The following is a 12,621-nucleotide window of genomic DNA, read 5'->3' on the forward strand; positions in this document are numbered from 1 at the left end:
AGCGAGCGGCAAGCTCAAGCTTGCCTTTAACCATTGCTATGGTTGGCAATTGGCCGAAGAAGAAGAAGACAAAAATGAAAGAAAAGAAAAAAAAAATAATTTAAAATTTAATTTAAAAATAATTTAAAAAATATTGAAAAAGAGTGCATATTTCTTACCAAACAATGAAAAATATTGTTTGTTTTTTTTTTTTTTTAAGTTTAAGCTGAACACCAGAAAATAATTACATTTTTCTAAAAAATTACTTTTTGGAAAATATTTTTCAAAAACACAATAATTTTTGCGAAACGAACAGAGCTTAGAGTCGAATTCCTCCTTATAATATTTGGACTGCTTTGACAGAATGGAAAATGGAAGGTATGCTTTAGCAAAAAGAAAAATATACTCCTTAGATCATCAGGACACACTCTCAATATCTTACAAATAGGCAGCGGGAGTTGACGAGACCTTTTGCAAGTAATATTTCATTTTTATACTTGAATCTAATAGGATAATATTTGTTAATTTCATCCCCGAACCCGGGTTTGGGGTCGGCAGAAAAATCTTCTAAAGTAATATAATTACCAGCTTGCTTTCAGGAACCTTGCACATAATCTTTCTATTCAATTTCTTGACCCGATTTCCATTAACAGCACCGAACTTTAGAGTGGGATTTAATTGTTACCCGAACTTCTAAGCGTCTCGTAGCGATACACAAAATTCATGTCGATATCAAACAGCGGCTTCGATCCTATTTCCGTCCATCCTGACAATTAAATCGCCGACGTGTTAGCCATCGTGTACCGTATGACTCATGGCGCATGCTGAAATGTTATGACGGCCCATAAACGATGCCGTTTCGAGCGGGAAAAAAAATCATCCAATGCTCTAAAGGAAACGTCGTCGTCTCATTTTGCGGCAAAAGTTCCCGGTGATCTGCAAAATTAGGATTTGGGGAGAAAGGACATGCTTCAAATTTCGAAATCCTAGTGGATGATGGTCAACAAGCATAAGAATTGCAACCTCAATCAACAAGCAAAATGCTACAATCACAATCTCTTTGTTCAAGCAAAAATACCCTGAAAGTCCTGATCTTTCCCTTGTGCTATCGGGGGGAGAGAGAGTTGACTAATGTGTAATTTATTTAATTGACAAAGGTCGTGTTTGGGTACCTACATAAAGTTTGTGCATTTTTATAAGACACTACAATGTGTAAGTCACGATTGGATCCTGATATGACCCAAAGTTTGTATTTTCCTTTGGAATTATGCCCCTAATTCTTTGACATGATTTGCTAGCCCGGAATTTATCTCATAAATGTTCTATTTTTAATTTCCATTCTGATGAGCATTCTATTCTCGATCTAACGTGGAAAGAAGGCAAGCATGGTCGATCACTCAAAATCAAATACTCCGAGTACAAGGAACTAACCAATTTTACGACATGAAAAATCAGTGAACTCAAATAAATTAATCAATTATTAAAACCATATTTACAAAAATATTCAATCAGAAGACATAGATCAATCAACAAAAAGAAACTAATTGACTATGCACTTTACAAAGTATTATGGTGGCTCTCGTTTTGTCGAGTCTTTCTCTACCGCCATGGTAGTCTGTTAAGTCTTCTTTGAACCCTAATTCGACTGATTATCTACCTTTTGCCTTCTTAATGGCAATTTCCTTATCGTCAAACTGCATTCACACCCATCGCAAATCTCTCGGTTCCAATTCCAGTTAGATGATCTATGTCCTGTCTTGAATCGGTGGCTTTTCCTCCATCTTCTTCCTTTCATCACATTATCCATGCAATTACAGCAAATTCAATATGGGATTTCTCTAGTAATATCTTCCATTCCATCCTTGCAAGCTCTGCCTCCCTCTTTCTGTTCGTAATCCTTGCATGCAAGGATACTTTTACTTCTCATCTCATCATCCAGAGAGAATTCCCCTCAAGTTTAACTTTTACCATCATCGCACTTCCACTTTTCTTTCCATGTGTATTCGGGCAATCCCATAGTTTGCACTTTTCTTGATGCCATCTCCATCGGTGTTTGCATGTTGCACCAATTCATCTCCCATCGATAGTTTTCATGGAACAATCTCATCAACAAGAAGATGCCTGGGTTGCTGCCCTCTGCCAACGACTTGGACGACTCTGGCTTGAACAGGAAGTGGAAATCTGGGAAGATGAAGTACTGTCAGAGAAGCTACAAGAATGTAAACTCACATTAATAGGTAAAATTCTGTCCAATTCTACTATCAACTTTCCAGCTTTTCAGAATACCTTAAAAAGAGTATGCCGCAATGATCACGTAGAAATCTCACAATGTGAAGAAGGGCTCTATGTCTTCAAATTCAATTCAGAAGGGGAAAGACAGCGAATCTTAGATAACGGCCATTGGTTGTTCGGACATCACCTGATTATTCTGAAACCTTGGCTACCCAACACTCCTTTGCACTACTACGACTTTACAACTTGTGCGTTCTGGGTGCAAATTTACGGACTTCCTCTCGAACGATGTACTGAAAATATGATCATTAAAGCTGTTAGACAACTTGGCCCAGTGCAGGAGGTGAGAATTGATAGCAAAGACAGTTCTTCAGTTAGATCAGTGAGGGCAAAAGTTGAACTTAATTTACAAGAACCTCTGAAATCTGGTAAACTTATCAGATTGGATGGGAAACACATATGGATCGACTTTTGGTATGAACACCTATCACATTATTGTTATTCATGCGAAATCCTAGGCCATTATGCCATGTACTGCAACGACATCCCTTATGATGTAGCAAAAATAGATGGAAATGATAACTTGTCTTATGGTAAGTGGTTGAGGGCAGAGGTCAATCAACATAGCCCATTATGGTTTGTATTTTATAAGCAACACCTGGATCAAGAAGATGTTGAAGAAATCATACCAGAAACTCAACCACAGGCACCTCCCTTACTCCTTGAAGCACCTCAGATTCATATTCAGCAACTAGCAACTGTGGAGACTAGAGCAGAACAATCCCCTCAGTGCAATGCCACAAGTATGCAGCAGCTTTCTTCTCCTCCTGCTGACCCAAAACAGAAATCCCCTGTGATTAACCAGTTAACTTTACTAAACAGTGCAGCAGAGGATTCCTCGATCAGTAAAAAGATCAAAACTCCAAGGTCGACCTCAAAGTCTAGTCCACTGAAAAAAAAAAAAAAAAAAGATATAATCCTTATGGGATGTGTTCTAATGCAAACGAAGTTCTAGACGACTCAAACCTCATGGATACCCCTATCTTTTCCACTAAAGGGGTTGGAAAATGGGCCGTGGTAGCTTGCCCAAAAAAGCCACCACATGATAAATGAGGATCATCAGTTGGAATTGTCAGGGGCTGGGCAACCCCCTGACAATTCAAGCATTAAGGGCCCTTGTGGCCAGTGAAAGGCCTAACATTGTTTTTTTTTTTTTATGGAAACGAAAAATCAAGAAACGATGATCCATAATTTGAAGAGAAAGATGAAGTTTTCAAGTTATTTTGTGGTGAATCCTATGGGTTTGGCTGGAGGTTTGGTAATTTTTTGGGATGACCAGGAGGTGACTTTAACTATGAAGCATTCTACTAGCCACTTTATAGACACAATTTGTACAGAGAATCAAAGTGCAAAAACCATGAGACTCACATGTCTTCATGCACCTTCGATATACCATCAACGACAACAAGTATGGGCAGATATCAGACAAATCAGGTCTTCAAATATGTTTCCATGGGTGTGTATAGGCGATTTTAATGACATACTATATCATTGGGAAAAGGAGGGCAAAAAGATAATGGAGCTGTATAGATTACATTCCTTTCGAGAATTTGTGAATGATTGCATGTTTATGGATATTGAAAGCAAGGGTTGCTTTTATACATGGGTGAACAAAAGAGATGGTGATGAAGCTATTAAAGAAAGGCTCGACAGGGCCCTGTGCACAGTTGAATGGAGATTATCTTACCCGGGGGCGGAAGTCTTTGCTTATCCTGCTTTAGCCTCAGATCATAGTCCTCTTCTCTTACTCACCGAACCGAACTCTTTAAAACGAAAGAAAACTTTCATCTTTGAGGCTTTCTGGCTTCAAGAGAAAGCCTGTCGATTGATTATTAGCAATGCGTGGGCTTCATCATCAACGCGGGCTCAATCCTTGACCAGCAAGCTTCAATGTACTTCATTTGCTCTCGCCAAGTGGAGTAAATCCCTTTTTAGTAAAGATCAGCAACAAGTCTACCTGTTACAACAATAGATTCGTAATCATCTTAATCAACCAGGTCATACCTATGATAAGGCACTTGTATCCAGTCTACAAGAAGAAATTCACAACATATGGCAGCGAGAGGAAACATATTGGGCAATGCGTCCGAGAATCCAATGGCTAAGGGGGGGAGACAAGAATACAAAGTTCTTTCATGCGACGACAATTCAACGTAGACAACGGAATCGTATCAGCATGTTAAAAGACGAGCACCTTGGCTGGATCCGAGATTCTACTCAGCTCAAGAACAAAACGCAAACATATTTCCAAAATCTTTATCGCTTGACTGGCTATCGAAATTATGTGCCTGTTCTTATGCAATGCCCCCAGGTCATTACAGCAGAAATGAACACAAGCTTAATAGCAGTTGTTTCTAGGGAGGAAGTTAAACAAGCTGCTTTCCAGCTCGGAGCCAACAAAGCCCCAGGACCGGATGGTTTCAATGGGTTATTCTATCATAACCACTGGGATATCATTCAAGAGGACATATATACATCAATCAACAATTTTTTTTCAATTCAGGAGTGATGCCCTCTACTTTCAATAGAACTCTCATTACTCTCATCCCGAAGGTTCCGCACCCTGAAAGGTTAGAACAGTATCAACCCATTAGTCTATGCAACTTCATATACAAAATCATTTCAAAGGTGTTGGCAAACCGTTTAAAGCAATGGCTCCCAGGATTAATTTCAACAGAACAGAGTGCTTATGTCACAGGTAGACAGATCCAAGACAATATTTTGGTTGTGCAAGAGGTTCTACATCATTTAAAAATCAGAAAACGAAAGAAACATTTGCAGGCGGTGTTAAAATTAGACATGCAGAAGGCTTATGATCGGGTTGAGTGGGATTTTTTAGAGGACTATCTTAAACGACTAGGGTTCCATGATCAATGGGTTAGGTGGGTGATGCAATGTGTCACCACAGCAACATTCAACGTTAAATTTAATGGAGAATCATTGGAATACTTCCATCCTACAAGGGGTCTTAGACAAGGGGGATCCACTATCTCCATATTTGTTCATCCTCTTAGCCAACCTGTTATCTACTCTCATGCACCAAGCTGTCCACTCTGGTACTCTCAAAGGAATTAAACTGAATAGGTACTGCCCTACCATTTCCTATTTATTTTTTGCGGATGATGCCATATTTTTCTTGAATGGAAGCACCCTAGAAAGCCAAAATCTAGCAAATATTTTACAACAGTACTGTGTTGCCACGGGCCAGTCTATAAACAGAAACAAATCTGGTCTATTCTGTAGTAGGGGCTGTCCCTTTATTTTGCAACAAAACCTTGCAGCAGAGTTAAGAGTTCCTGTTATATATAAGATAGGCAAGTATTTGGGTATTCCATCCGATTGGGGTGTGTCCAAGAAAGATATGTTCGCTTGGATTTTGGGTCGTGTCAATGCCAAACTTGAAGGTTGGAAAGAGCACTTTATTTCTAAAGGGGGAAAAGAAATTTTGTTAAAAATGGTAGTGCAAGCACTCCCACAATACGCAATGTCCATATTCAAACTTCTTGTTTCCATATGTAACTTTATTGAGCGGAAAATCGCTAAATTCTGGTGGCAGACCAGCAGCACTACATCTAGTATACATTGGAGGGCATGGGATCTACTCAAAGAAAGGAAGCTAGAAGGAAGCCTCGGCTTTTGAGATTTACTAACCTTCAATAGAGCCCTCTTAGGGAAGCAAGCTTGGAGACTTTTCCAAAACCCATCCTCATTATGGGGTAGACTTTTCAAAGGCCTATATTACCATTCTAGCAGCTTTTGGCAAGCAAGGAATAGGACTAATTCATCTTGGGGATGGAAAAGCTTACTCTTAGGTCGAGATGCTATCCTTTCTAAGCTATAGTGGTCTATTGGTGAACAGCAAATCAAAATCCGAGAGGATAAATGGCTCACCAGTGGAATCATCGGTGGACCAGCGCCTAGAGAAGAATCAAACCTTGTTGCTGGTTTTATAGTCCCAAATGAGCATATTTGGAATATCCCTCTTCTACGACACAATTTTGACCAGCACATAGTTGAGGAGATTATCAATATCCCATTAAGTCATGCTCCTACATCAGACCATCTCATCTGGACAGGCACACAAATAGGTCAATATTCAGTTAAATCTGCCTACCACATCCTCAGACAATCAAGCCACCCCAAAAACAGCAATCTAACCTCATCCTCTTATCAACCATCAGCCCGTCTATGGCAACATATTTGGAATCTAAAGACTCCCCCTAGGATTCAAGTTTTTATATGGTCATTATGTCATAATGCTATCCCTACAAAATCTAACCTCTTCCGAAGACACATCATACAGGATCCAGTATGTCAGTTCTGTTCTATGCATACACCTGAAACTATTGAACATATTCTTTTATTTTGCCCATGGACTAAGAAGATCTGGTCTCACTCTAGAGTACAAATTGATCATTCAGCTTACAGGAGAAATCGAATAGATGCGCAGCTTGAGGATGTTTTTGAAAATCAGTCGGGCTTACCTTCCAAGGAGATCATTGCCTCCATCCTCTGGCAGCTATGGAAGGCGCGGAACCATTTCACTTTTCGGCATCAACGAACCACTCCTGACCAGCTGGTAGATGTGGCGCTTGCTGAAGCAAAGCTGTACAGCAGCTCGATGCAACAATCAACCAGAGCAGGAAATGCTCTGCTCAACCCTAATCGAGTTTGGACTCCACCGAATCGAGGCAGCTTCGAGGCCAATATCGATGGGGCTTTTCCCTCGGCTACTGACATGGGTGCAATCGCGTGTGTCCTCAAGGATCACACCGGTGTTTTGATCGACGGATTCTCCTGCACAGTTCGTGCGTCTTCTCCCCTGCAATGTGAGATCCAAGCCCTTATTTCCACTCTCACTTATTTGCTAGAACAGGGAAAGGAAGAAGCTCACCTCATCATTGAGTCTGACTGTCTGACTTTTTTGGAGATCTTCAACGATCGCCGTTCGTCACCATGGGAGATCCACACGCTTGTTGCAGACATTTTAGCATTGCATTTCTCTTTCCCCCACCTGCGTATTCAACATTGCCGAAGAGAAGCCAATGCTGCAGCTGATTGGGCCGCTAAGGCCCAAGCCCGTATTTCACTTTCACCTTCTTGGTCTATATCTCCTCCTCCAGAGTTAATGACTTTACTATGTATTGACGCCCTTTCTATGGGTTGTAACTTTCGTCCTCCTTGAATGAAAAGCATCATCGTTTCAGACAAAAAAAAGAAAAAAGAAAAAAAGTATTATGGTGGAATATCTTGGACTACCTATTTTTATTCATTCCCAAAAATGTAGGGTTTCATGAATCTCTTTGAGCAGGGGGTGTTTTTATTTGAATATACGCACCCTATGCTCACTTTTGAATAGGACTAAGGGTGTGTTTGTTTTAAGAAAAATTTCATGATAGTGAAAGTTGCTTTACAATAAATTATTTTCTAGGAAAATATTGTCCTTTTTTTAGGTTAGGAAATTCATTTTCCTTACTTTAATCATACATAATTTCTTCAACTGTAAATAGTTTTCCATTAACTGATCATTTTAACAAACCAAACACATAAAAATCCATAACATCAACTCATGAAAATTGCTTCTTCTCAAACAACCACACCTTAAAAATATGTCATGTATGGGATGATTTTATTGTCTCATTAAAAAAAAAAATTCCTTACGGATAGATTTTAAAAAGAGATAATAAGTACTAAAAACTCTTGAGTTGTTTACGATAATTTATTTTTCTAATAAATTTTTTCAACTTTTTGAATGAGCTACCATTTTTTATTTATCTTGCTTACCCTCCACTTTACCAACTCTTTTAAGAAATTATCAACCTTAATTTTATGATTACTAACTTTCATATTATTAAATTACTCAGAAGTTTTGTATCGCCAACTTTTATTTAAGTTAGTTACCGACATTTACTCAGCATAAAATTACCAACTAAAAACACGACTTTTCTTTTAAAAAAAAAAATTCATTCACTTCTCTTACCAACATCTCAAATTAGTTAAGATTAGAGCATGGAGAGCCCCAAAAAAGGCAAATTGGAAGAACTCAAAAAAACAAAATGAAACAAATCCTTTAGAAACTGATTTATGGGTTAGGTGACTGGGAACTTCTTAGTGGGGCGCAAAAACCATATTCCCCTCGCGCTGTCAAGTTAAAAGCGGTTGAATTTTCTTTTTCATTTAGCAGCTTTTCTCGCAATGATTAACTTAATGATAATCAAAAAAGTGCCTGACAAAAACACCACATCGTGTTCTTGGGTTCTTCTCATCTTAATTAAATAATTTTCTTTTTTCTGGCCAGGGCTTTTTTTTTTAAATTATTTATTAATCGGGAGCTACTTTTTGTCTGGCTTGTGATGGGGAAAAGAAGGGGCAATTTCTTGCGTTTGGTCCAGAATGTATGGGCCGGGTTTTGTCTGGCTTGGCGTCTTCTTGTCCCCACCCTTTTCACCCTTTTTGAATATTTCTATCGATACTTATCATTTGGCTTATTATTAGCGGCAATTGAAAATAATAAATATAGAAATATCCCTCAATTAGAAAAAGGAAAAAAGAACCATTAAAAAATTCAAAGTCTAGCACATTCTAGGACCTTTGACGGCGACACCGGATCACTTACTGGTTGTGGTGGAGAGGCTAATGCCACGTGTCCCCTCCAAATCTGCACAAGTCATCTGACTTGTGGGATCTAATCTTACTATTACCACGTTTATGGTATTTTTCTTCTGCAGTCCGAACCTACCTAGTTTATGATTAAAAAAATTAAAAGAATTTTGGATTTACGATAATAATAGAAAAAACTAGTTCATGATGAAGATGAATTTGGAGTATCGATGGAAATAGGGAGCAAAGCAATGTTTTGAAACTGGTATATTTACCAGCAAAAATGAGTGGGCAAAATCAAAAAAGGAATTCTTTATTTATCAAAAAAAGAAGAAGGGTACGCTTGAATTTGATACCGAACTTCAACTTTTATTTGTTGCTAAACACACTTCTGAAAACTTAGACACATGTAACGTTATTTCGTAAATCATTTTGAGGAAAAAAATAATTTGAACTTTTAAGGAAGAGGGAAATATTTTTTCCTTTTTTGTACTTTGCTTTTTTTCCTTCAACGATGGAGGTTAATCTGGAATTCTCAGAAACTCATTAGAACCTGCACTGTTCACGGCCGCTTTTTGCAATCTGCTTAATCTTGTCGATAAAACGAAGAAAGAAAGGACATCTCATCTCCACGTCAACCTGCTCAAAGCAAAAGACAGCTTTCGTGTCTCAGGATGATGATAGCCTTTCGCTTTTTCTTGATTAATGTTGGGGAAGGGGGGCAATTTATTCTCCTTTTCTGCACAAAATTCTGTCACGCAACCTCGCCCATTATTTTAGCATTGATGGACGAAACTGTTCATGGATAATCTTACAATATTCATTGCCTATTGAAAAAAATATAACTATTGAAAAAAATTTATTTTGTTAATGAAATGGATTTGTAAACTTGCGTGTTCGCCAATATGAAAATGAAGCTAATTCTGAAACCAATTTAGAAAAGAATATTATGACATTGACCACAGCTTATAAAAATAGAAGACTTGCTTTGTTTTATGTGTATATTATGTAAAAACCCTTAATCAATAAGGAGATTATATATTAGGCAAAATTTAGCAAATCGACATGTTTCGGTGAATTGATGATAAAAATAAACTCTTAAGCATAATTAGAGTTGGTCCAAAAAAAAGCATAATTAGAGAAATGTAACTAGATAATGTTTGTTTATGTTACTTCGCTGGCCATGAAATAAATAAAGGCCTAAAAATTGTGTATGGGGAAGGCAAAATCTATATTTTGGGTCGTCCCATATAAAAAAATCAATTAAAATAAAAAAAATCAAGTTTCTAATAAGTAAAAAAATTCAAAATGACTTTTAATCTAGACATCAATATCAATAGGTTTGGAAATATTTTGACTCATGCAATCGGAAGGGGCCTTCTCATAGAGGTTCTTTCTTAATTTCCGACCAAAAAAAAAAGTAATAATAGAGGTTCTTAATCATTGAATGAGATGATATGATATCCACATAACTTTCTTTTTTTTTTTTAAATAGAAGGCAAACAAATAAAAAAAAAAGAAAAGAGGTAAGGCAAGGAAAAACGAAAGATAGAGGGGGACAAAAATAAAAACTGAGAGAGTCGCCCACAGAAGCCGGAGAGGGTCGCTGTCTTTTCATACTGTTTTCAAATGGGGAAATATGTGATACAAATTTGGCACATTATCACTTCCCTCCTGGCTTTTAACTTTTTTATTTATTTATAAACACAATTATTTTTTCAAGAGCATTTCTTATAATTTATAAATTATGAATTCTCATTTGTCCCCAAAAAGAAAAAAAAGATTTAAAAATAAGAAGAGAGAAAAAGGGAAACAGAGGCTAATCCCCGAGCCTTATAAACTCCTTAAAAATCTTAGCAACCCCAGAGCTTCTCTGCTTCGCTCCCTCCCTCCCCTGCTCCGCCTCCCGAATTCTCTCCGCGTTCTTATCGACTCCGGTTCTCCCAACCGAAGTCCTCCAGTCCAGCACGCAACGATCCAAGCACCCGCCGATCGGTTTCGGTCCCCCAGATCAAGCTGGACAAGAAGCGTCCGCGGGTGATCCGAAGAGGGCAACGGGCGATTCTTGATCAATCTCATCCTACATCGAAGCGATCTTCTGTTCTTGTCTTTTCGGGGGAAGGAAGAAGATGAAAGTTGTGGACAGGCACTGCGTGGAGTGTCGCACCACGCGAACCCCGATGTGGCGAGGCGGCCCTGCCGGTCCTCGGGTACCGATCAAAACTTGATCTCTCTATCGAATTCGACACCCGATTCCTCTCTTACTGTAGTTCTTCACTGTTCGATTCCTGATTCGGTTGGTGTCTGTTTTCTTGGCAGTCCCTGTGCAACGCGTGTGGGATCAAGTACAGGAAAAGGAGCAGGGGATTGCTGGGCGCGGACAAGAAGGGCTTCAAGAACACACCCGCCGCCGCCGCCGCCGCCACCAACAACGACAGAATCGAGGGAGGGCTGGCGGACATGGTGAAGCAGGGGTTGGTAAATCCCGCCGCGAAAACAGAGTCCGAGAAAAACAGAGCAATGACCGGCGAGATGAGGTGGAGGTTGCGAGAGGAAGAAGAGGCGGCCATACTCTTGATGGCTCTCTCCTGCGATGTCTTCGGTTGAAAACTCATCGAGGGCACGATCTTTTTGGCCTTATGAGGCATCGCCATCATCTTCAACCTCTGGATGAAGCCTGCTCTCTGGTGGATGAAAAAGAAATCACCAGTGTAACACCCGGACACTGTTTGAGTTTTCGCCCCCCCCTTTTCTTTTCCTTTTCCCTAGGTTTCCACACCGAGTCGTGCACTAAAGCCTGAAGAATCTCTTTGAATTTGTCCAGAATTGGTTCAATTGGGTGCTTTACGAGTGTGAATAATGCATTTCTCACCCATTTTCATGTGGATTGGAGCGGACTGGATCGATGATTAGATACTCTGTTTGCTGCGGTTCTTATTTTATATATTATTTCTCGCCTATAGGCAGGATCATTTTCTTAGATAAAGGAAACTTGCCTGCCCATTCTGGGTTGAAGAAGGCGACTCGAAACGATTCCTAGTCCAATCATTAAGGAGGGTGGCCTCGGTCTTCGACTTGATGCGCAAGGTTCGACGGGATAATCATGAAGAGCGGCCATTCGGTGAATTGTAGAGATAGGGATATCGATATTGAAGAATATTCGAGACAACCGCCATTTTATAATGTGCAAGTCGTTGAAAGTCCAGAACGATCCAAGAATTTTTTTCTACTCAATGATTCGTCGAGTGCCCCGGGAACGCTAAGGGGTGGGACCAAACCATGCGATTAAAGAGAGGGGTATCTAGCTTTTCTTATTAAATTTAGGAACTGTGTTGAACCGATTAAAGGAATAATTGGCTCGAAGGTTTCCCTTTTTTTATCTTTTCTTAAACTGAAATCGATTCATTGCTTTATGGGTCGAAGTTAGGTTTATGTCACAAACTGATAGGATGGGGTACTTCATTTACCAGCTTACTTTTGGGTTAAGAGGTAAAAAGACAGTTCTAGCGAGTTAAAGAAACGAGGGAAGCAAAAAGAAGGGGTACAACCGGCTATATATCAAAGTGGCGTCGGATGAAGTTGCGACTTTATTTAGTCGTGACTCAGGTTCGAGAATCTTTTCTCATAGATTCCCTCACTCAGTCATGGCAAGCAATTAGCTTAACATCCTTTTTGCCAAAGTGCACGCCCGAAAGCTTTCTTTATTCTTATTGAGGAAGACTCTCGCGCAAGGTCTTACACGCAGAGCCA

The 12,621-nt window shown here is 39.3% G+C and overlaps 1 protein-coding gene across 1 annotated transcript; it reads left to right on the forward strand.

Moving 5' to 3' along the window:
• Positions 1-10,703: 10,703 nt before the first annotated feature.
• On the forward strand, positions 10,704-11,831 carry LOC104456720 (GATA transcription factor 16). The gene is made up of 2 exons (XM_010071573.3): positions 10,704-11,081; positions 11,191-11,831. The coding sequence occupies exons 1-2, from the start codon at positions 11,001-11,003 to the stop codon at positions 11,476-11,478; spliced, it is 369 nt and encodes a 122-aa protein (XP_010069875.1). The 5' UTR covers positions 10,704-11,000; the 3' UTR covers positions 11,479-11,831.
• The last annotated feature ends 790 nt before the right edge of the window (positions 11,832-12,621 follow it).

This window comes from Eucalyptus grandis, chromosome 8, assembly GCF_016545825.1.
Source record: "Eucalyptus grandis isolate ANBG69807.140 chromosome 8, ASM1654582v1, whole genome shotgun sequence".
NCBI classification, from domain to species: domain Eukaryota; kingdom Viridiplantae; phylum Streptophyta; class Magnoliopsida; order Myrtales; family Myrtaceae; genus Eucalyptus; species Eucalyptus grandis.